At 38.1% G+C, this 21,445-nt stretch overlaps 1 protein-coding gene across 1 annotated transcript; it reads right to left on the reverse strand.

The window, feature by feature from the left end:
• Positions 1-6,129: 6,129 nt before the first annotated feature.
• On the reverse strand, positions 6,130-7,914 carry LOC124172489. The gene is made up of 6 exons (XM_046551927.1): positions 7,717-7,914; positions 7,427-7,639; positions 7,167-7,328; positions 6,924-7,049; positions 6,730-6,825; positions 6,130-6,251 (listed from the first exon to the last, which is right to left on the reverse strand). The coding sequence occupies exons 2-6, from the start codon at positions 7,635-7,637 to the stop codon at positions 6,130-6,132; spliced, it is 717 nt and encodes a 238-aa protein (XP_046407883.1). The 5' UTR covers positions 7,638-7,639; positions 7,717-7,914.
• Between the last annotated feature and the right edge of the window lie 13,531 nt (positions 7,915-21,445).

Genomic DNA, 21,445 nt, shown 5'->3' on the forward strand with positions numbered 1-21,445 from the left:
AATTATGCCACTACCCCGGCTAATGGACAGTGGCAAAGTCAATAAATTCCTACGAAATTCAAGGATTCGTTGGAATTGTTTTCATCGCGAATGCGCTGCGGGGAGCATGGAGCTCTTACTCTCTCGGAGAAGGGATAATCCGGGTAGGGCTCCTCGTGGTGAGGGTGCCCAGTCCTCGAAAGATGCCTTTGTGCTCTCTGGTTGGGCCGAGTTTAACCTTTTCCCTACTATACACGTATATATACGTGAGGACGTTTCCTGACCCGGGAGACGACGGGCGTATATTTACGTGTGACATTTCCTGGCCAGGATAACGGAAGCCGTATATATAAGTTTTCTAGCTCTCCCCCTGTTAGGATGGTCGCGGGTTTACGTCGTCTTTGTCTCGGGACCCAACATTGCGGGGTTTAGCATTTACCCTTGGAATCCGGGAGCAAGTACCTGAACCCCTCCTCTTTTATAACCCCTCTTAGCGGTAAGGGACAGCGGTCATACAATGGTTTATCCAGTCAGGTTTCGGAATAAATATTTGTTCATTTCTCAAGAAAAATAAACTAACAATTGAATTATTTGTCTTTTGAGCAGCGTTTGCAATTTTTAAACGAAATTCTACGATAAATATTAACTTATATCTCGAGTTATGTATAAAAATTAACATGGAAATTGTTACTCCATTAAATGCGTTAATAATGGCCTTAGAACTTCGTTTAAAATTCAACAATGAAAAAATGGGGAATTCAACTCGAAGTCTGCAATTTACGTGCAAGCAACAATTATCCATGTGCCAAATACATATAAGCAATACATAAGTTCACCGCGAACCAATGCCGCAGGTATTGTCGTAAACCCGGAAAGGAGGGAGCACAACTACTCTCGGAGTCCGAGATAATGCAAAGTCCCAGCGTGGAGGGGTCTAAAAAGGTTCAACGAGACCCTGCTTAACGAATGCCCTCCAAAAATGCTCCGTACCACGAGAAAGAAGGGTCTCTTGGGGCTCAGTATAGCAGTCATGCTAAGGCGAAAACTCCGCCGTCTCGAAAGGGTTAAGCAACTGCGGAAAGAACGGCAATAAAATCTCATGGAAAGGCTGCCAGTTGTAAGAAAATCTGGTGAAACGTTGAAAGAAGTTTTTCACGCATTCACCATCCAGACCGTTCAAAAACGTTCCCGTAGCCTAAGGGTTAAGAAGGGTCTCGCGGATAATCACACATTCGGAACACCAACCTTTTTCGACCCTTCCTAGCGGAGACTCCGCACTATCTCGGACTCTGAGGGTAGTTGTGCTCCCTCCTTTTGGAGTTTATAACCCTACCAGCGGCAAACATAATGAAAATACACTTTTGTATGTTCCACAAGAGCTTTTAATACCGACCCAGGTTTTGGCAGTACACACTGTCATTATCAAGGTGAATATACAAAAATTTTGCGAGCTTACATATACCTTAGGGAGAGGGGGGTTAAGACAGGGAGGAGGTGGTGATGGTGGGAGGGGAAAAGCTAACGAGGAATAGTTTCCTCAAGGTCAGCGGGTTAACTTGCTGAGTCCAGCAGGACTGATAATAAATGGGAGGAGTGTGAGGGGTACAAAAGGTCGTTAACCACCCTTACATTTTTGTTTCGACATGCTCTTAAAATTTGTAACTGCTCAAGAAAATCCATCTTTTTACCTTTACACACATTGTGGAGAACCTTGACATTAACCTACCAGCGGCATTGGTTTGCGGTCAATCATGCTTTTTTATATGAAATAACTATATGGATATATGGTTCGTTTAATTGCTTAAACTTATTTTGTTACAAAATTTATTATAATTTCATTTCATGTTAATTTTCCTATTACTGTATTCTAATCGTATTTTGTATGTTTTCAAGGTTGTATACATGCACATGGACAAATGTTTCTATGGAGGACTCATAGAAGAGCCACTTTTGTTTAAAAGTTAATATAAAATGTACTGCCGAGCATTGCCTTATTTGTATGTAATGGCAACCCCTAATCAAGACTCATCTTAATGGGTGTCTAATTTCACTGTTAATGTATGACATATGTTGTAATATTTTGGGGCAGTGAAATAAATATCTTTATCTTTTTAATTGTTGCTTGAACGTAAATTTCACACTTCAAATTGAATTCCTCGTTTTATTCTGAGAATCATCAAATTTTGAACGAAGCTCAACTCTGAATATTAACGAATTAAATGCGGCAACAATATCCATGTTGCGGAAAAGTTTCTCGGGTCTTCCACGGGTTGATTTTATCCATGTCTCCCGACGTTTCGATCAGCGACTTGCTGATCATCCTCAGGGGATCTTCCGAATGCCTTTCTTTAATATTTGTCCAGTATATATGCACCCCCATCCGTGGTCAGGTGTAACCTTATTGGTTCACGCGTGTTGTGCTTTTCCCGCCATTATTATTGTATATAAGGGACTTCAATATTGGTCTCCATGCATTGCTGACTTGGAACCCACCCTGTAAACATAAATAGCTGCTGAAGCGCAGCAGCAGCGCTACATCGTAGCGCTGCAGACGGTGCCCACGCGCTGCCGACGCGCGCCAGCAACCTTCAAATTTCCGTTTTTTGAATGTCACACGCGCTGCTAGAGCGCCACTGCAGCGCTGCAGAACAGCTGCGGCAGCGTTACGGAGGGGCATCACGAGCGCTGCTGAACTGCTGCAGCAGCGCCGTTTAGTTGCTGCGGCAGCGCAGCTAACACCGACTTGCAGCGCTGTAGAAATGCGTTAGTGGCGCTTCAATCGCGTACCGAATGGAGCTTATATTTGCCGATTACTTTATAAGGATACTCTATCATACATACCTAATGCTTCTAGATATTGCATTAGTTACCTGGCCGAACGCGTAGACATGTCGAAGAGCACAACATGGATGATTACTCAGACCTAAAAATGAACGATGAAATCGCTTTTGGGGATTGACATAAAAACAAACGATTTATGAAAAGATCCGGAAAAACTGCACAACCGCGACCACGGGGAAGTACACCTAGTTGAAAACATATCTTGGCAAGCTGTAAACGAGAAAGCCGTTATGCTATGGACTAGCTACAAACATTGCATTGCAACACCAGCACCCTACTGCATTAATACACTTCAAGCTCTGACTCTAAATAAATCACTTAAACACACTCCTACAAAAGAATAGCTTCCCTCTCGGTAAAATATGAACAGTCCACTTAAAATATTTAGAAAGCAGCGAAGGACGGTGGAAAAAAATCTCAAAATACACTTCCAACAACTTTTTATTGAATGGACAACAAAAATGCATACCACACAATGGATACAAAGGGATGGACAACAAGGGAATAATCACATAGTAATTGCACAAACAGACAAGGTTCCATCATTTCCAAATACACAATGTTACAAATTCAATTCTTCTGTCATATACATAATGTATTCCATTTCCGAAAAGAAGATAATAGCATTATTTACATCAGCAGACTTTATTCTCTCATCAATAGGCAAAGTCAAAAATTATAATACAGACTACTTGTAAGTAATGCATGCTGGAAGCATCAGCAGAATCGATAGCAAGGGAACAAAATTGCAACAAATTAAGCACACAGAATGAAGGTTATGAATACATTCTAATCCTCTCTCAAATGATCAAGTGAAAGTACCCAAGGGGGAAATTGAATAACATTATGTATATGGGCAGTCTGCATGCTCTCATCATTAGGCAAAGTTTAAAATAATAATGCAGAATACATGTAAAGTAATGCATGCTGGAAGCGTCAGCAGAATCAATGGCAATGGAACAAAATTGCAACAAATTAAGCACACAGAATGAAGGTTACGAATACATTCTAATCCTCTCTCAAATGATCAAGTGATAGCACCCAAGGGGGAAATTGAATAACATTATGTATATGGGCAGTCTGCATGCTCTCATCATTAGGCAAAGTTTAAAATAATAATGCAGAATACATGTAAAGTAATGCATGCTGGAAGCGTCAGCAGAATCAATGGCAATGGAACAAAATTGCAACAAATTAAGCACACAGAATGAAGGTTACGAATACATTCTAATCCTCTCTCAAATGATCAAGTGATAGCACCCAAGGGGGAAATTGAATAACATTATGTATATGGGCAGTCTGCATGCTCTCATCATTAGGCAAAGTTTAAAATAATAATGCAGAATACATGTAAAGTAATGCATGCTGGAAGCGTCAGCAGAATCAATGGCAATGGAACAAAATTGCAACAAATTAAGCACACAGAATGAAGGTTACGAATACATTCTAATCCTCTCTCAAATGATCAAGTGATAGCACCCAAGGGGGAAATTGAATAACATTATGTATATGGGCAGTCTGCATGCTCTCATCATTAGGCAAAGTTTAAAATAATAATGCAGAATACATGTAAAGTAATGCATGCTAGAAGCGTCAGCAGAATCAATGGCAATGGAACAAAATTGCAACACAAGTGCAACAAATTAAGTACACAGAATGAAGGTTACGAATACATTCTAATCCTCTCTCAAATGATCAAGTGATAGTGCCCAAGGGGGAAATTGAATAACATTATGTATATGGGCAGTCTGCATGCTCTCATCATTAGGCAAAGTTTAAAATAATAATGCAGAATACATGTAAAGTAATGCATGCTGGAAGCGTCAGCAGAATCAATGGCAATGGAACAAAATTGCAACAAATTAAGCACACAGAATGAAGGTTACGAATACATTCTAATCCTCTCTCAAATGATCAAGTGATAGCACCCAAGGGGGAAATTGAATAACATTATGTATATGGGCAGTCTGCATGCTCTCATCATTAGGCAAAGTTTAAAATAATAATGCAGAATACATGTAAAGTAATACATGCTGGAAGCGTCAGCAGAATCAATGGCAATGGAACAAAATTGCAACACAAGTGCAACAAATTAAGTACACAGAATGAAGGTTACGAATACATTCTAATCCTCTCTCAAATGATCAAGTGATAGTGCCCAAGGGGGAAATTGAATAACATTATGTATATGGGCAGTCTGCATGCTCTCATCATTAGGCAAAGTTTAAAATAATAATGCAGAATACATGTAAAGTAATGCATGCTGGAAGCGTCAGCAGAATCAATGGCAATGGAACAAAATTGCAACAAATTAAGCACACAGAATGAAAGTTACGAATACATCCTAATCCTCTCAAAAATGTTCAAGTGATAGTGCCCAAGGGGGAAATTTACATTGAAAAGCAAACAGCCATGTTGTTATGCATTCCTTGAAATGGAAAGGTACAGTGCACAAATTCTATGTTAAGTAAGTAATTTGAAAACCAAAATATCATTATGATATTATAACATCGAAGCATTCAGTCCGTCCCAGGGATCTCCTCATCCTGGTGCCAGTTTGACGGAACCACTCTCCGATCTTCTTATTTATCTTGTCTACACCCACATTTGCCAGAGCAGGTTTCTTACCAGCATCTGAAGAAATATGGAAGAACATACATATAACACCAATCGATACAAAACATGTTATGAGTACGAGATCAATTTAATGAAGGAAGGAATAAATGGCAAGAGGATAAATGTACCTAGTATTGCTTTGTGCAATTTGGTATCACAAAACCTTTTTTTCATCACCCCGTCAGCTCCTATTTTTCCTGTAAGGCTGTACTCTTTGGCCACAGAATCCTTCAGGAGAAAGTACAGAAGTTTATATACAAAGGATGCATCTTCCTCACCGGAGCGACGAGCAAGTTCTTTCACCTGAGAAGGAAGAGTTTTCATAAAAGTTATAACTCTTGACAGATGAAGGAAATCTGTAGAGAGGATGCTTCAAAGACCACTTTGAATGGTGCACCTTCAAAATAATGGGTATTTAAGGAAATGGCTTTATGTGTAACTCACCAATGCTTTATATAAAGAGTAATTACTCTTAAGCTGCTCCTCCAATTCGTCAAATTCTTCAATTGAGGACAAGGGAAAGTTCTCTATGAAGGAAGGTGCCTCTTCACTACTGCTCAGATTCACTAGCAGCTTATTCCCTGTTTCCGCCATGCTGGTGAGGGCATTAATTTTTTCCTCCAGCCTCATGTGCCTCCTTTCCCACACCACCTCTCTAATCATTAGTTTTTCTACAACAAAGGAATTTCAAAATTATAAATATGAAAAGCAACAATAAAAGTCATGGTGAAAGAAACATTTACCTGACAACTGCTCTACAGATTTCTGGAGAGCAGACACTGATGCCACACAGTGATTTGATTTGCATGACACTCCTGCAAAGAAAACAAGGCTATAAATTTTCTCTCAATTACCATTAATAAAAACACCACGATAGAGGTAGACAATGCTTCAGATGCTCAATGTTAAATCACAATTCGTTGAGTCTTACTGCACCCAAATTATAACTAAGGCAACTGTTAGTATTAGGAAATTTGCTGAGTTTAATTTATGATATTTAATGCATCACCAATTGCATTAAGGTACTAATAACCTTCAAATGTTCAGCACATGACAACTAAAAACATACAATAAAATTAATGAATATTTCCAGCTTTGTGATTAAGAGAAGTGGCAGCAATAATGTATGTAACCAAAATTACCAAGTCAACAATTATTGGTGGATAACAATAAGAAACCAAAATTTAAGAAACATTTTCCTTTCCCAAAATCCTATGGCCATGAACAATCACACTTTACCTCAATACCAATGGTACATCATTCAAATTCTTCATCAGGACCCAAAACACTTACCACTTGTCTCCCCAACCAATTCTAAGTCACATCTAGTGGTGACAGATCTTGCTTCCTTCCCAGGAAATTTGGAGGTGGTGCCTGAGTTATCTATGCCTGAATCAACCAAAGAAAAATTGAAAATTAGTAAATTATGTTCATAGCTCTGTCCAGACAATCAATAAGTCACTTTGAAAGATATGACTAAACTTTACCAGCACTAGGGATATTAGGCCGTACTAAATTTCCCTTTTCACGCCGAGGTACCTCAGACGGCAATGGAGGAGGAGACTGTATCCTAGACGATGCACCACGAACATCCTCATCAGAACTGCTATAAGCTATCAAGGTAAAATAAACCAGGAAATAGTTTTAAAATGCACACCGACTGATTCATCCACAATAATTATTGCAATAGACAATATCACTACAGAGCTGAATAAAACATCAAACATTACATGAATGAGCCATCGCATGTAGAGATGGCAAAGTCTCCACATGCCCATCGATTTTCTCTGGGCGCCTCTTCCTGCGTAAACCCCTTCCCAAAGGTTTGGAGGCATCAATCTCCGATGACTCCATACATTCCTTTTCTAGCTGTGTTGCTAGCTCATATTTCCCTGAAAAGAATGAACAAATAGTTATTTTACCATAAAGTTTACTACTGACTTTCATGTTCAAAAAACCTTGAAAGACTACCTTTCATCAATATAAATACCTGTTCGAGATTTTTCGAACACTCGACAAATGTGTGTTTCCCAAGTGTCCGTTGGCACTTCCCCAGTCCTAAGCCAGGAAGTCATCATCTTGTATGAAGTACTGTCTGGAGGATAGAAGCATATATCCTCCTCTACCCCAGGTACAACCCAGGAAACTGGCACTGCCTTGCACTCCCTCGTCTGAGTGAACTCCACAACTACCCACTCCATTCCTGTAAAAGATGTATATTCATCAATATATTATTCTCGAAAGCAGAAAATTCAAATCCAAACATGTTTATTGTAGTACCATGTTTCAAATTTGGTGCAATACTGTAGCAATGTAGTGCCGAGAGTCCTCAATGGGAATGTTGACCACTTTGCATTCAATGTCTTCTTCACGAAGTAGGACCTCCACATCACACAAGTTGCTTGCAAGCATGACCCCAACATCAATTGATGGAGATGGGGAGTCAAAATAGGATCCCACAGACAAGAACTTTTTAAATATGAAGCTACGGACACCAGCTTCGCAATATATACCATTTAATAGCCCTACATCACCGCTTACTGTTTTAACACAGTTGTCGGGACTTTTGACACTTAACCTCCCAACCTTGGTTTGAACATAGCGGTAGCTCTCCTCATAGCTATCAGACTTACTGCCACCACCCTTAACTTTGAAGTCACCACCAACACTGTCACGCTTCAATGTATGTTGCCTTTCCTCAATAATCCTACGCACAACTGTTTGCAGGGGAAGACGAGCATGTGAGATTTTCTTCTTCAACACCTGGAGGTAATTTTCATACTTAAATGCACTGTAAGAGTCCATGGCACCAAATTTCCTTACATCTTCAACCACATGTAACAAACAATGAACATTATATGAGCAATAAGCTTGCCCATAAACCGTAGGAAACACTTGCACAAAGTACCTCAGTAAGGTGTCTGCATAGCTCAAAAATCTCTCTTTTTTGCACAGAGAGCCACAAGCCAGTATTCTGAGGGCATAGAAGTATGACATGACATGCTTCTGCGCTGCTTCATTAGGGAAAAAGCGGGCAATCAATGGAATTAAATATAGTGTGATGTAGCGGAGCTCTGCTGCTTTCCAGCGTAACAGCTCACTTAATGGCCGCGGTTTACGATGAAAGCAATGGGGAGTAAACTTCGCTACACGAACTAACTCATTGTCCATGGCTATCCTCATTCTTGCTCTCAGCTTTGCCACACTTGCACCCTGAGTTAAGCACGTTAGCATTTTTCGAGTAACACCCAAACAAATTAAATGCATGTACTCAAATGGCACATTTTGTACAATGTCAAAAGCTCTGAGGTGACACAATGGGGACTGTCCTGCATGATGGTCCTCATCCTCCAACTTTCGGAATGTGTCATCATTCCTTAGCTCACTGTCCAATGTCAAGAAAACCATCCTACCTTCAATCCTTTCTCCCTTCACATAACATCGATGGCATGGATAATAAGAGTTATGGCCTTTTATCTGGAGCAGGAAAGCACGGGCAGGTGCATCACATATAAAAGAAGTCACATTCACTTTCACTCTTCTACCATCGAAAATCATGCCCTCATTCATAAGCACAACAAGTTCATTGATGAGGGGGCCGAGATAATCTTCCACAGATACTGGCTTAACTAAACCCCAGTATATGCCGACAAGGAAAGGATCACCGATGAAATTAGTAACAGAAGCCAAGATAGGCCAAAACTGACTTCCAGAACTCTTGGTTATTGGTATACCATCAATGTTGAACTGTAAATCAATTGAGTCTAAGGTGTGTTCCCTGGTTAACTGAGTCTTCAATGATTCAGCCACCCCAAAGTAGAAGAATTCCCCAGAACCAACTTTGCTTACAGCTAAGGACAGTGGAGTTTTTGTCACAGTCCTAACATCAGAAGGAAGGTCCTTGAAGCAGGAATGCTTTCTCAATATTTTCAGCAGAGAGGTGACTTTATGACGCGGAACATCTGCAGCCCATGTTGAAATTTCCTCCCTCAAATCACTGCATGACAAGCTTTCATCACAACTGTCATCAAATGAAGAGCTGGGGACAGGTGAATCAGATAATTCATGCGGAGAGGTTATTCCATTGTCAGAATCAGCTTCAAAAGAAACTGCTGGGCCTGTCATGATATCAGTTATGGCATCAGACTCCCCCAAATCATCCTGATGGAGAAACTCAGCTCGCACTCTATTTCTTTGCTGTCGCTTTGAAAGCAAGTGAAAGCTCTTGTAGCCTCCTTTAGGCATTCTTAAATGAATGAGCAAAAGAACTGCAAGTAAATGAACAGTAGCAATAATGGTAATATTCATCTGACAATGAAAACATCAAGAATAAAACAGTGGTTATGCATCAGACAACTGAACAACTAAGTTTTGCATAGTATAGCTTACAATAAAAATATTGAAATCATTTGGCTTTATCGGAACTGTCTAGTAATACTTCACTATCGTATCTCAGCGAACTACATATATTTTACCTTTAACTTCCTTCACATCAGACCAAAAATGATTTAGAGTTACCCCCAAACCGTCCAACAAGTGTTTCACTTTTAAAATTCGTGAATGCATTTCTGAACGCTTCCTTTTCGGCGGCTTTAGACAACTTACATTATTTAATTACTAACTCGATATAATCAGCATACAAATCAGTGCCGATTCTTACCAATTTAGCATGGCACTATGTAACCTTTTTGATTTTATCACAACAGGTCATCCAATCTCGGCGGGCTACCTTTATTTTATTGGCGACATAAATTTTCATTCCTGAAGTTATAAGCTATGGAAAAGCCCTTCCTTGTACATGAAGCATGTACCCCTTACATTTAACCCTATATTTATTCTTGAAGCGCTAGGAAAGCATTCCCCAAACGATTCTTGAACCAATCATAGGTATAATCAGCTCTTCCAATAATGAATAATTAGTTCTTGTTATAAAAACGAGATACTGAAAGATGACTTAGCTGCTATAACCCAACGGTCACAGATTCCCTCGACCGTGCTCACGTTTATTACCTCATGTGGAATATTTATCGCTAATAAATCAAGAATACTTTCTACACTTTAAGGCAGACAAAGCTATTGAGAGTCATGCATTTCATGAGAAAGCGTGATCATAGATTTAAGACCAGTGGTTCAACTATTCCTGTAACGTGCGTAACAAATTTCCTATTTCATCATTACTAAAAACAATGTACTCAACATTTTAAAGCTTATCCTCAAAGATTCTACGCTACGACCACGTGGGTAAACAAAACCAAAACTTCATAAAACGCGTCTAGATTCACCATGTCAGAATACCAATTTCGACAAAAGCTTTCCAAGTACCCATCTAATTTACCCCTTTTAATGATTCTGAAACTGGGAAAGCATTCCTCAGATGCCCCTTCATCAAAATCGGCTCTTCAGCAATTAAAAATTGCCGTTCCGGAGAAATAATTTTCACAATATATAAAGAAACCTTTGCTATTATATTCCCCTGTCAAACACTAGAGAGGTAGCTAGCGAGCCATTACGAAGACGAACCCAATGGTCGTAGATTCTTCGACCGTGCAAACGTTTACTACCTACCTCATGTGGTAAATTTACCGCTAATAAATCGAGAATATTTTCTCCTCTTTTAGTTTAAGAGACTATTACAAACGACGCCTTTTACGAGAAAGCATGAGCAGCACAGATTTAAGATAAGTAGTTCTTTAAAAAAACTTTTAAACCGCAAAATTTTCCTCAGATGCGTTGCAAATTTCCTATTTCACTATTAAAAGTCATCGTTATCCGCATTTAAGAGCTTATTCCCAATGGTTCCCAATCATAACTAAGACCACGTGGGTAAAAATACCACCACTTAAAACGCGTCTAGATTCACCAAGCAAGAATACATATTTCAAGGATAATAAAATTTAAAATACATAAATGTTATATTTTTAAAAACGAGATGATAAAATTCTTACCTTATGAGAATTCTCGAGAACGAAAGTAGCACTCAGCAACTCCACAAGGTAAGCCGCCTCAGCCAGTAGCTCAGGGATCTCTTTCCAAAGAACTAGGTAACCAAACAACCGTACCAGTACCGCGTCGACAGGAAAGTGAACGAGGGTTGCTGAAACTCGCTTTAGCAGCGTCCCGGCAGCGTGCTGCAGGCATGCTATGCGCATGCGCTGCTGATGCGCTGCAATTGCATGTTTCGCCAGCGCGTTGCGAAAAAGCGCTGCACAAGCGCTATAACCGCGCTTCATTCAAACGGAAACGAACTTGCAGCTGTGAAACCCCCGTGCAGCGCTGCTGCAGCTATTTATGTTTACAGGGCAGTGTCTCGGTTTACGTTGTTGCGGTTGATTCGGATCTGAATGGCTTCCTTGACAAGGCGGTCCCAGTAGCCATATCAGCAAGTCGCTGATCGTAACGTCGGGAGTCATGGACGAAATCAACCGGTGGAAAACCCGAGAAACTTTTCTGCACCTGATACGCCGGGTTAACCTAAGATCATACAATATCCATGTTGATGTTTATACATAACTCGAGATATAACTTGATATTTATCGGCGAATTTAGTTTAATAGTTATATAAGCTGATCAAAAGAAAAAGATTTCAATTTTAGTTTATAATTTTTGGGAGAGAAACAAATATTTATTTCGAAAACTGACTACATAAACAATTGAATGACCGCGGGTCCTTACCACAAAGAGGGGTAATATCAGGATAAGGGGTCCGAATACATGTTCCAGGATCTAGACGATACGGCCAAAGTCCCACCTTTTTCGGTCCCTAAACTAAGGCCCGTATTCATAGTCGCGTCTTGAGCATTTGCTTGATGAAGATCGCCTCAAGCACGAGCTTATTCGCTATTTCCGTTTCATAGTCGCCAAACAAGACGGTCTCAAGTCATTGTTGAATGAGACGAGCTTCATCAAGCTCGCCTTGTAATAAGGCGAGCTTGTCCGCTTTCATAGTCGCGCCTTATTGTAAACAAGCAAATGCTCAAGCGCGCCTGTATTCATAGTCGTCAAAGGTCGTCTTGTTTATCAAATAAGACAACGAATAAGATCGCCTTCGTCAAGTCGACGTCGACCCCGTCTTGAGCAAATGCTCATTCAAGTTTGTGTTACGTTATCCGCTGGAATCCGGACAAATTACAGTTTTCTGACGTTTTTACTCGAATTTTATTACTAATTATGGAAATTATTAGTATTTTGCTTCGAAATTCGACGAGTTATGATGTGTTTCGAAGAATAGATTAGGCTGTATGGTATGGAAAGGAGTGGTGAATATATCCCTAAAAAGAAGGTTTAAGGGCGTAAAATTGTGGCTGATTCGTATCCTGCGTGTTATGCCGTAAATTCTAATGTAATCTGTGCCAACTTCTCTGACGACTTGATTCACTTCATTGCTGTCACAAAATGGGAAGTGGACAACCGGTAAAGTGTGTGTAAAACATTGTTTTTCATTGCAAGAAGAGGATACCTCGCCTTATATGCTTCAGTAATTACATTTCGAATATCAATGAGTCTTATTTGACGTGGATTACGTGTTCGAGTGGAATATTTCATAGATAAAGTGGTGTCTGAAACAAAGTGCGAGTAACATACCGTTACGTACAGTTCGCGATTGTGCTCCTGTGCAAACCTTTTGTGGCATAAATTGTTCCATTTTAATTGTTTTACACATTATTAACCTTGTCATTATGCGTATCTGATTATTCATGACAGTAATATACTCTTCAGAGAGTACCTAACGTTTAAAACAAAGTCATTGTACTGGAGTGCTTGTCAATCAGTTATGAAATATTTTGTTCCTTTTGAAAAGAAATATATCCTTTAGTTGCACTGTGTAATTCCTGTTCTTCGAGTTATTTCTAACTTCTCCAATTAGTGGAATGCATGTCTGTTCCTACCAACATGTATTTTGTGGATCTTCGAGAGTACAATTAGAATGGAATAGGCATACATTTTGAAATAAAGTTAATAGCTGCTGCTTTGAAGACTGCTGTAAAACAGTCTTCGATGGGACCTTTGTGGCAGTGTATATGTTGTGGTATTTTAGTTGTATTGTGATGAAATATTTTGTGCTCTAAAAAGGTGACAGTTTTATAAAAATGCTGTTCGAATATCAAATTAAGCTACAGCTTGAGATTGCCCTAAGCTTTTAATATGTGTTTACTTTTTGCTGAGGCTGTCTAATTTAAGAGAGCCTATAAGAGTACCTTGTATAGCACATCTTTTGAGTACAAGTGATAGAGTAAGTGACGATAAACGGATTATCCCTGCCGATGCTTACTTCCCTTGCCAACATAGAGAAGGTACAGCTATATTACCTATTTGAGCTAATAGTACAATCTCTTCATGTCATGCTACCAGTATGGGGTCTTTAGTTTAACAAATTTGCCATGTTTGTATCCACTTGTAAAATTTTACCTTTCTTTTCACCCACTATCACTTAAATACCAATTTTGAAAACTATGCTCTCAACAATGAACATATTTCTATAATTATAGAGGAACCAACTAGTAAGTATTGCCTCTGGTGTTTGGATTACTATACCATAAATGTGAGTGATACTCGATTAGTATTATGTAAGCATAAGATATGATTGTTTTTAAGTCAATTTACATATTGGAGTAGGCCTACTCCAATACCGGTACTTCCCCTAAGTATATTTCACAATCAGTGCTGAGTATTAACTCTCTGTTTTTGTTATAGAATCAATTGTGGTTAATTGTTCAATAAAGTTCCATCAGGGCTGTGGTTCTTAACCTACCTAGGGCCATAATACTAAAATACTTTTCTTGCTGCCATGACCTCCATATAAAAAGCATGGAATTGTATTCATTGCTACTTTTATTGTATTTATTATCATTGTAATTTTAAATATTTTTTGGTGACGGTTTCCGAAAACCCTTGTGAAAGGGTCAGTCCACATCACAAGTGGTCATAACCGACAGGTTGAAAACCTATTCAATAAAAGAAGAGGTCTTTGAATGATATTTACTGAAAGTAAAATCCAAACTGATTTCTAGGAAATGGTTTGGTATGATGTCAGGCTCCCATTTAATCATTTTTTCCTGCAAAGTTGTCAGAAAAGGAGGTTTTCATGAAAAATGATATTCTTCAAATCTTTGATATAATTACAAATATTTAATATTATTATATTTTTAGAAGCAATGTAACACAATGACACAATTGCTGTTGTACATAACAAAATAATTCTAACACAATACAATCAATGTAACACATAAAACATTGTTACATTCAACGAAACACATAACACAGTAACACATCTGGGATAATGAAAGAAGCAACAAAAATTCATAATTCATTCTCTTCTTAGTTTCCTATAGCACCCTCTTTTCAAGGCTAACTCGGATTTAGCGAAGCTTTTTTCCTCCATCTGTTCTTGATGATGCAGGAGCTGTAATAAAGTTATTTACTTAGGAAAATTTACTCAGTTTTATAATCAGGGAACTACCACTTAGGGTTATATTTATTACTTGTGTGGTATGTCAGATGGAGACTGCATATTCTAATTTATAAGAATCAATCTTGTGATCAACAAAAACACTATCATTTTAATCTCTTATATAAAACTGATGAGGTAATTTCATTTAAAGCTCATCATGGCCTCTAAAATCAGGATATGAAAAAAAAGATTAGTTATTTAGGCACTTCGGAAGTCATTGAGTTAAATTCCAAAAAATTTATAATACTAAGGTATCCATAGATATGATAATAGTAATAGTGTTGTTTCTGTGGTTATTGAATGCTTTATTTTTCATTCATTCTGATGAGTGAACCTAATCATTCAAATTTTCATTGTATTTATTTGCTGCCTTATGAAGAACCTGATTGAATGAAAGAATTCAGAAGTTGAATTATTTACCCCTGAATATGTATATTGACAGCAGGGGCTGTTTGAGTAGCTGGTCCAAGGTGTGGAATATTATTGAAAGGAACAGAGTTCTGGTTTTTTTCCTGAGACCACATAATGTAGGTGGAGTGTGACTTAATGTAGATGTTACATTGGAATCACCTCAGATAGTGTGTTGCACTTTAATTGGAATGCCTGTAGAGAGTAGGTACTCGAGTACAGGGAACCAATATAACTTCATAACGCTTCTAAATACATCATATTTAAGTTAAATAGATTAGAATCTTATTTGGAGTCATATTGGCAATGCTGCTAACTATAGCCTTATTTTTTCTTTGTGGAAAGAGTGTTTGGCATTTGGAAGAAGAGGTTTCCATGCCTTTCAAAGAGTGTTTACACAAAACTTCTCTGGTCAGCAAGTGACTTTGTAGCCTGTGCTGTGCTGCACAACTTGAGCCTAATATTCCATGTTCTTGTAGAAGATGATCATAGAGAAGATTAAGTGGTTACAGTTGATTCACTGACTTGCATCCAGGAGATGGTTTTGCTATACGACAAGCATTAATTGATCAAATCTTCCTTTAATTTGTGAGAAAAGAATTATCCCTTAACCCTTTGACTACCTTTTTTTTCCTTTATATTTCTTGCTCTTTTTCATTATATTTTCGATTTGTTTACTCCAATGAAGATATTCATTCAATATTATGAACTTTTGATCAGGGGGGGCGGAGATGGAGGGGTGGGACATATGTGTCCCACTGGTATTACGGCGTGGGACATATGTGTCCCACTGGTCTTACAGGGTGGGACATATGTGTCCCACTGGTCTTAGAGGGTGGGATGCATGCGTCCCAATGGTCGTTAGATTTTTGGCTGTATATTCCCGTAACAATCCATTCTAAAAGCAAAAACACCATGATGTTTTCAAAGTATTTATTAGCTATACATCTTGATGTTTTTTTTGTAGATTGATACTCAAAGCTGAAAGATACTCCCACAAATCTCTTTCAAATATCAACATAACAATTTTGTTACAAATAAGAGGAAATGATTGAAAGTAATTATACTGGTACACATAAAACAAATATTCATTATATCCAAAAATGCTCAATAGTTTCAGCAGACAATGTCAGTTCTAATTATATTGTAGTCACTGAAAAGGGAATTACATTTATAAGTTTCAAAAGACAGAGTAAACCGGGAATACAATTGCTATGTGTGATAGGAAGTGAAACATTGTCTACAGAGTGGCACTTGACACATTGTGCACAGAGTTTTTGTTCTCTTTTCTACTTTGTTCTGTGCACATCTCATGCACCGTCTCCTTGTATTTCCCTCAACGGGAAGGTGGTCACCGACGTTCAGCATAAGCTTTGCTATTTTTGATGGTCTGCCTCTGCATCGCTTCCGTTTTACTTTGCTTTGTTCCTTACCCATTGCCATCATTTTTTCTGCCAAAGGCACGATGAACTGCAATAGCCTTACATCCTTTTTGGTTGTGTCCATATACAAAATCCATGAATTTACCACTGCTAACATAAGTACCTTATAAAATACTTTTTTCCACCACTTATTAGATCGCCTATCGAAGTCATACACGCCCACCTTCTGGTCTGAAAGATCTACTCCTCCCATGTATTTATTATAGAAGCAAATTAATTCTGGACAGTCTACCTTTACTTTTCTTCCATCCTTTTGCTTTCGGTTTGCTGTATTCACTGTTGCATCATGGCAATTACTGAGAACAGTTACTTCTTTGCTATCCTGCCACCGGGCTGCCATTGTTCGTTGGTGATTTGCAAGAAATTCGAATTCCCCTCTTTTCAATTTCCCTTGAAATTTCGGCATATTTTTTCTTGTACTAATAGCAGTACCTACTGCTGGATATTGAATACTATTTAGTAGATGCACGCTCGTGAAAAACCTATCAAAAACAAGAGTAACATCTGGATTTCTGATTGTTTTTGTTAGAGATAAGACAACTCTTTCCCCCAGAGTGGAACTCTCCGGTAGGTCTTGTCCCAATTCCTTGCCAGAGTATACATTCAAATCATATGCATATCCAGTCATTGCATCACAGCGCTCCCAAATTTTTATTCCTCGTTTTATAGGCTTGAGGGGAAGATATTGCTTTAGAGCTGACCTGCCCTTGAATTTCGTCATAGATTCGTCAATGCTCTGGTAGGGGCTTTCATCTCTAGCCTTGGAAAATGTATGTTTTAGGCAAGATATTACCTCATCAATATAGTATGTCTTTGAGGAGCTGGCAGGTTGCTCAGGATCTGTGAAGTAGAGCTTTGATATAAGCAGTTGAAACCTGTTTCGTGAAATGGCTCCTTTGATTGCCTCATTTCCCAAGGAAGGATTATGCGACCAATAGTCCGAAATGCTTGGAACTTTATTGTAGCTCATCACGAGCATGCATCCAAGAACTAACAATATCTCCCCTGGATCAGTTTCACAGAGATTGACCAAATTTTTCTTCTTGCGTAATATATCCAAACGTTTGTTAGTACACTGGCTGATAAAAATGATCAAACTTCGAGGAAACACTTTTAGAAAGTATGCCATTTCGTCAGATGACATATCCAAGTTGCATAATGAGGCTGTTCTACGATGTAATGTCACAGTGTGTCTAGGAATAAATAATACCTTCGGTGGAGACCAGCATATTTCACTAGAAACCTTTTTTTTAGATGAAGCCGGATAAGGAACCTCATCGCCACTCACCCCGTGCAGGAGATTGACACCATAAGCTTCTAACGAACTGTCCTCAGCATCCTGACTCACTCCAGAGCAGTCACTATCACTCTCTGTACTACTTTCATGTTCGGGCTGATATTCCCCATCTGATGAGTCGTCCGAAAAATATTCTTCTTCAGATTCATCCAGTATTTGGCAAAGCTCTGCTTCAGAATATTTCCTTTTATTGCTCATTTTTCACGTCTAAAAATAAAAAAATTCTGTTGATTATAAAATTGGATATTGTGAAATTATTACAATATATTCTTCTTTACTTACTCTTGCGGGTTGAGATGAACTGCATACACTGAACTTTTGACATAGGTCAAAAGGGCAACAAAGGAAAAACACTGGATAGCATTCAATGATCTGAAAGAGAGTTAAAATTTGTGTAAAAAAACATTCATGATGATAAAAACAATATAAATCATATAAGGTTTTCATTTACCATGAAATGAACATGGGCTGAAATCACAGGAGAAGAATACGTTTTGTGATGTCCACACGATCCTTTAGCTGGTAAAACCTGGTGCAGAGAAAATACATGAATCAAAACAGAAAATTTATCCATAGGTTAGGTACTACATCAGCAAATATTAGCGAAAGCTTACTTACCAAATGGATAGAGGAGTCGGGAAGGAAGATATAGTTGCACACTGGTACTCGATTAGAAGATACAGATGCACACTGACATGTAGAGTTCCCATAATGACATGTTGTACAGTAAAATATATTCATAAATGCCACTCTAATTTCAGTGGATGCGAAATTGATAATTCTTCACGTAAAATGAATGCTGTCAAATGATTATGATATGTGCATACTATAAAAATGAGAAGTATAACTTTACAAAATAAAGAATATTCAGTACGAGCGTAAGTTCACTGGAGAGCTAACGGGTGACGACCAAAAGGTATTTCACTAAAGTAAGGTAGATGCTGCTACCTGTTGCCGGAAATTCAACCTAAATAACAATTGGTACCAAAACAACCATTGGGACAAAAACATATGGGTTTTTCCAAAGCTTTTGCCCCATTGGTATCTCAATACTCCTTTGTGGGACATATATGTCCCGTTGGTAGTCAAAGGGTTAAAAGCATAAATTATATCATTAATTTATTCTTGTTTGCAGTTAAAATTTGTAAAAGTGTATTTAAGTATTCACCATCAAAACCATTCCTAATTTTGGATTCATTAACAGATAATGCATGTACCTCAGTGAAATATTGTGCATTAGTTTGTTTATTGTGTTTTGGTTAATGAATAAGAGCTGATAGACACCAACCTCGATACTGACTTCACCAGCCTAAAGGTTATGTATTTGTCTTACAAGCTCGCAGCTCATTTTTTATATTTCTCTCTCTGATATACATCTAATCAAAGCCATCTCCACACTGGAATGAACCCATGATGAAACATATGATGTTTAGGGCAATCGATGCTGCAGTCAGGGTGTCGTAGGGTGAAATTATCAAAAAATCAAAGGTTTACCCATTGTACCAAACAATGCCTGCTTTGCACAGCTGACAGAAGTACTATGCAATTAAAATATATGTTCACCTGTGATAAAATCAATCCACCCACCTTGATCTAATGATGCCTCACCACACTGTGTGTCATGCATGCCCACCTCCACTTAATTTGTATCTACAATTAATAAATGAAGCAAATAAATTGTTATATTTAATAATGTAAACAAGTTTAACATCTCTCCCTACTTACAACAGTGATTGAAGTTTATTTAGCTATATTTTAGATTTTGTAATTCAATAAAATACTTGATAATGGTAGGTACATGATACTTAATTGATTCTTGTCTTGTGTGCATTTGCAAAAGGAGAAGTATGAAACTATAAAATTTTATATCTTTCAATTTACATACTTGAGGTACCATAAAATAATTTTAAAATAGAATTTAAAATGTAACTACAAATAAATAGCATGTATATCCATCATTAATACCCATCCCTTAAGCATATGCCTCACCTGTGGATATTACTTCAGTGTTTTCACCTATTTCTTGTGATATGAGGTCTGCTTTTTCTATAAAATAAAAAATAATTACATTAAAAGAATGTTAATATGACTTTCATAATTAAAATGCTACCAAAAAAAATGAAAAATTAATAGGCACAGCAATGTAAGGTTGACCATCAGTAGCCATAATATCTGCAGTTTAATTATTCCAAGGATACCGAATACATGTTAATCAACTACGAGGGACAGTGATAAAAAGCCACTAATATAACATGAAATATTTCCGAAAGCCCTATAGTTACATCGGTTTGTTTAATCTTCATAATTTTAAAATCGTATTTTGTTTATCTTTTTCAAGTCTCAGCTATACTTAATTTTTATTTCACTTCTATTTACATCTAAATTGAAATATTATCCGCAAGCATGCATGCACATTCTTTAAGGAATAAATTTTCATGGACATATTTTCTAACTATTTATGCAACACAAAATATTTACCTGCAATTTCATCAGGAGGTATGTTGGAATTAAAAAGTATCGGGGTTCTATCCATCAAATCCGGAACAATATTTTGTACCTCTGCATCAATTACCAGGGATTTAGGTGGCCTGCCTCCGCCAGTTTTCATACGATTTTGCTTTTCCTTGGTCGATGCACTCCTTTTGTTTTATGTTAGACCACCATGTTTTGAGTTAGGCTTCCGATCGCTGCAACATAATAATTACCTCTTATATTATTGCTGCAAAGGCCATTGAAATGAATGACATTTCGTGCACTCACATTTTACCGGTAAATTAAATGAACACACAGGTATTCCATACTGTAAAATTATAAAATGTTAACCTACCTCTCGCGTTATGACAGACGACGTGTGGTACACCTGCGTTATTTGTCGCCAAACATCTTCTTTTCGACGAAGTGTTGCCATATCTCCTCTTTTATCTTCTTTTTTATACATTTGCAAGTATATCCAGGGATACTTTCCTTTCCATTGGAGTATTATGTCGATATTTATTAGACGCGGATGCCGTGATCGCGCTTCCGTGAATGTTATTAAAGTCACTCGAATTTACCGCGGTAGTGTGGCGCTGGTTGTCAAGTAAACAAATGTAACGTCGTCGGTGATTGGTCGATCAAATAAGCAATTGCTTGAGCATTTGCTTGACGAAGCTCGCCTTGTTTCAAATAAGGCCAGCTTGATCAAGACCAACTTCGTCAAGACGAGCTTATTTGTTGACTATGAAAGCGGCAACCAAATAAGCTCGCCTTGACCAATAAGGCGGTCTTCATGAAGACGGTCTCAAGTAAACAATCAAGACGCGACTATGAATACGGCCCTAAGACTTCGCGAATGTCTCATTCACATTACGATTGTACAAGCCATCGTCCTAAAGATAGTTGACCGAACTAGCCGTGTGAATGCATGTCTTGACA

The sequence above is a fragment of the Ischnura elegans genome (assembly GCF_921293095.1).
Source record: "Ischnura elegans chromosome 13 unlocalized genomic scaffold, ioIscEleg1.1 SUPER_13_unloc_1, whole genome shotgun sequence".
NCBI lineage: Eukaryota > Metazoa > Arthropoda > Insecta > Odonata > Coenagrionidae > Ischnura > Ischnura elegans.

What these genes read in the sequence shown, in the direction of transcription:
- LOC124172489 (XM_046551927.1), bottom strand. Translation starts at nt 7,637, where the DNA reads ATGGAGTGGGTAGTTGTGGAGTTCACTCAGACGAGGGAGTGCAAGGCA. An exon ending in GTTCGAAAAATCTCGAACAG is followed by an intron (nt 7,329 to 7,426) that starts GTATTTATATTG and finishes CATTCTTTTCAG; the next exon opens with GGAAATATGAGCTAGCAACA. An exon ending in GCCTAATATCCCTAGTGCTG is followed by an intron (nt 6,826 to 6,923) that starts GTAAAGTTTAGT and finishes TGGTTGATTCAG; the next exon opens with GCATAGATAACTCAGGCACC.